The 3,131-nt window shown below is 42.4% G+C and overlaps 1 protein-coding gene across 1 annotated transcript; it reads left to right on the plus strand.

Moving 5' to 3' along the window:
* Positions 1–368: 368 nt before the first annotated feature.
* Positions 369–2,200, plus strand: LOC140861616 (uncharacterized). Its single transcript, XM_073264640.1, has 5 exons — positions 369–598; positions 1,198–1,286; positions 1,389–1,631; positions 1,779–1,909; positions 1,961–2,200. Exons 1-5 carry the CDS (start codon positions 369–371, stop codon positions 2,198–2,200), a joined length of 933 nt encoding a protein of 310 aa, XP_073120741.1.
* The last annotated feature ends 931 nt before the right edge of the window (positions 2,201–3,131 follow it).

Genomic DNA, 3,131 nt, shown 5'->3' on the forward strand with positions numbered 1-3,131 from the left:
CTACCCCACCATTTTCGGACGTTTCGGATCTGATTTTCCACTTATTTTAACCAAATAAGGACTCCTTAAACATGTTTTGATACTTTTAAAATTATATGTCATTTCTAACATGTTTAAAATCACTTAATCTTGTAAAATGGAACCGGGCTACTACAAAACGTCTAGTTTTGGGTTGTCCTTTAGAATTTGAGGGTAATTTTTTGACAGGGAATCTCATGGTGTTAGCGATGGAATATTTTGACTGCATATTAGGTATTGATATGTTGACCACGTACCGAGCTTCAGTGGACTGTTAACAAAAACTTGTGCGGTTTCATTCTATTGGGGATGATAGTTGGTTTTTCTATGGTGAGGGATCGCGATCTCCAATGCCTTTGGTTTTTGCTTTGAGAGCCTGTCGAGCTCTGGAGTCAGGCGGGGAAGGCTGCCTCATCTATGTAGTTGATATGTCCACTAAGAGTGTTGTTATAGGAGATTTTCCAGTCGTTAATGAATTTTCTAATGTTATTCCTGATGAGATTCCGAGTTTTCCTCCTGTTCGGGAAGTTGAGTTTGACATTGAGTTAATTCCAGGGACGTCACCTTTTTCACGAGCACCGTATTGTCTAGCTCTATCAGAAATGCGTGTGTTGAAGCAACGGTTGTAGGATCTCTTGGACAAGGGATATATTCGTCCTAGTGTATAATCTTAGGGAGCTCATGTTCTCTTTGTGAAGAAGAAATATGGTTCTATGCAACTGTGTATTGACTATCGATAGTTGAACCGTGAGATCATCAAGAACAAGTATCCTTTGCCTCGTATAGATGAACTAATTGATCAGCTTCAGGGTACTTTGGTATATTTCAAGATTGACTGGCGATCTGGGTATCATCATATGCGAGTTAAGGATCAGGATATATCCAAGACTGCATTTCGGACTAGATATGGGCATTATGAGTTCTTGGTGATGCCATTTGGGTTGACTAATGCGCCGGCTGTATTAATTGATTTAATGAATTGTGTTTTCAAGGAGTATTTAGACAAGTTTGTGGTTGTGTTCATCGATGATATTCTGGTGTAATCTAATAATTTGGATGAGCATGCATATCATTTTAAGCTGTTTTGGAAACTCTTCGGTTGAGGCAAATTTACGCAAAGCTGAGTATGTGTGAGTTTTGAATTGATCGTGTGGTGTTTTTTGGCCGTGTTATATCCAGCCAGGGAGTTTCAGTTGATCCGAGTAAGATTGATGTTGTGTTGAATTGGTCGTGCCCGATGACGGTGGCTGAGATCCATAGTTTTCTTGGTCTGGCAGGATATTATCGTTGTTTCATCGTGAATTTCTTTCATTATCTCGAATTTTAACGCAAATTACTCGGAAAAGGCGTAAATTTTGAGTGGTCCTCAGAGTGTGAGGAGAAGTTTTGTGAGTTTCGACGACGGTTGACTTCTGCGCCTGTTTTGGCACTACCGTCTGGATCTGGAGGGTATATTGTTTATACCGATGCTTCTCTGCAAAGGTTATGCTGTGTCCTGACACAGAATGGACATGTGATTGCATATGCTTCTAGACAGCTGAAGGTTCACGAATGGAATTATCCAGTGCATGATCTTGAACTAGCAGCTATTGTGTTTGCACTGAAGTTTTGGTGTTATTATCTGTATGGCGAGAAATTTGAAATTTTCACTGATCACAAGAGTCCCAAGTATTTTTCCACCCAGACTGAATTGAACATGAGACAGTGACGCTGGATGGATTTGCTGAAGGATTACGATTGCGAGATTAATTATCATCCAGGTGCTGCTAACCTTACTGTTGATGCTTTAAGTCGCAAGGTGCAAGTATCTGCATTGCAGTCTTGTCTTATCTCTAGTGCAATTCAGGATTGTTGTTCTTCAGGATTCACTTTTAAGCATAAGAAGGAAATGGTGAGTATTCAGATGTTTGCGATTCTATCTGAGCCAACTTTGTATTCTCAGATTCTTGATGATCAGATGTCTGATCCGAAGACTCAGCGATTGGCTAGGCTATCCAACAGTGACAGTACTTCTGGATTCCATTACCAGTCAGATGATTTTCTGTGCTTATCCGGACGTATTGTGGTACCTGAGGATGACACTTTGAGAGAGGAAATTTTATCTCCTGAACATCGTACCAAGTTGAGTGTTCACCCAGGGAGCAATAAGATGTACAAGGATTTTCGAACTCGGTTCTCGTAGAAAAGAATGAAGCGCATTATTTACCATTATGTTTCAAGATTTTTGGTGTGTCAATAGGTTAAGCGGAACATCGACGTCCTGGAGGATTGCTTCATATTTTTCCAATTTCGGAGTGGAAATGGGAGTTTATCACGATGAATTTTGTGACCCATTTGCCGATGTCTTCGAGGAATTGTGATGCTATCTGGGTTGTGTGGGAATCGACTCACTAATTCAGTGCATTTTCTTCCGTATAACCGAGATTACACTTTTGATTGCATGGCTCGCTTGTATATTCAGGAGATTGTACGATTCCATAGAGTACCTGTGAGTATTGTCAGTTATAGAGACCCCAGGTTTACTTCGAGGTTCTAAGGGAGTTTTCAACGTGCTTTGGGCACTACTCTCAGTTTGAGCACAAAACCCAGAGATAGATGGGCAGCCAAAACGTACGATCCGTACTCTTGAGGATATGTTACAAGCTTGTACTATGGATTTTGGTCTAGCTTGGTAAGATCATTTGCCATTGATTTAATTCGCATACAACAACAGTTATCATCGCAGTATTGGTATAGCACCATTTGAAGCGTTGTACGATCGACGATCTGGGAAGAAGTTGGGGAACGACAGATGGAAGCACTAGAACTAATTCAGCAGGCTGTTGATATAGTTGATGTGAGACCTCGGTTCTAAACATCAATTAAAGGAGTAATTAAAAAGGAGCAAGCATTAAAAGCCAACACATTTTTTTTTTTAAAAACAGGGCCCGCGCGGGCGCGTCTCATCAGGCGCGGGCGCGCACGGCGCCCTGGCTCATGCACGGCCGCGCCCTTTCGAGGCGCGGGCACGCATGACGCCCTGCCCGAAAAGGGGCACAGGTGCGCGGGCGCGCGCTAGGATGCGCGGGCGCGCCTCCCTGGCTGCTCCGGTGCTAGAATCGCCAAAAACAAGA

The sequence above is a fragment of the Henckelia pumila genome, chromosome 4, assembly GCF_033568475.1.
Source record: "Henckelia pumila isolate YLH828 chromosome 4, ASM3356847v2, whole genome shotgun sequence".
In the NCBI taxonomy this organism is placed as follows: Eukaryota; Viridiplantae; Streptophyta; class Magnoliopsida; order Lamiales; family Gesneriaceae; genus Henckelia; species Henckelia pumila.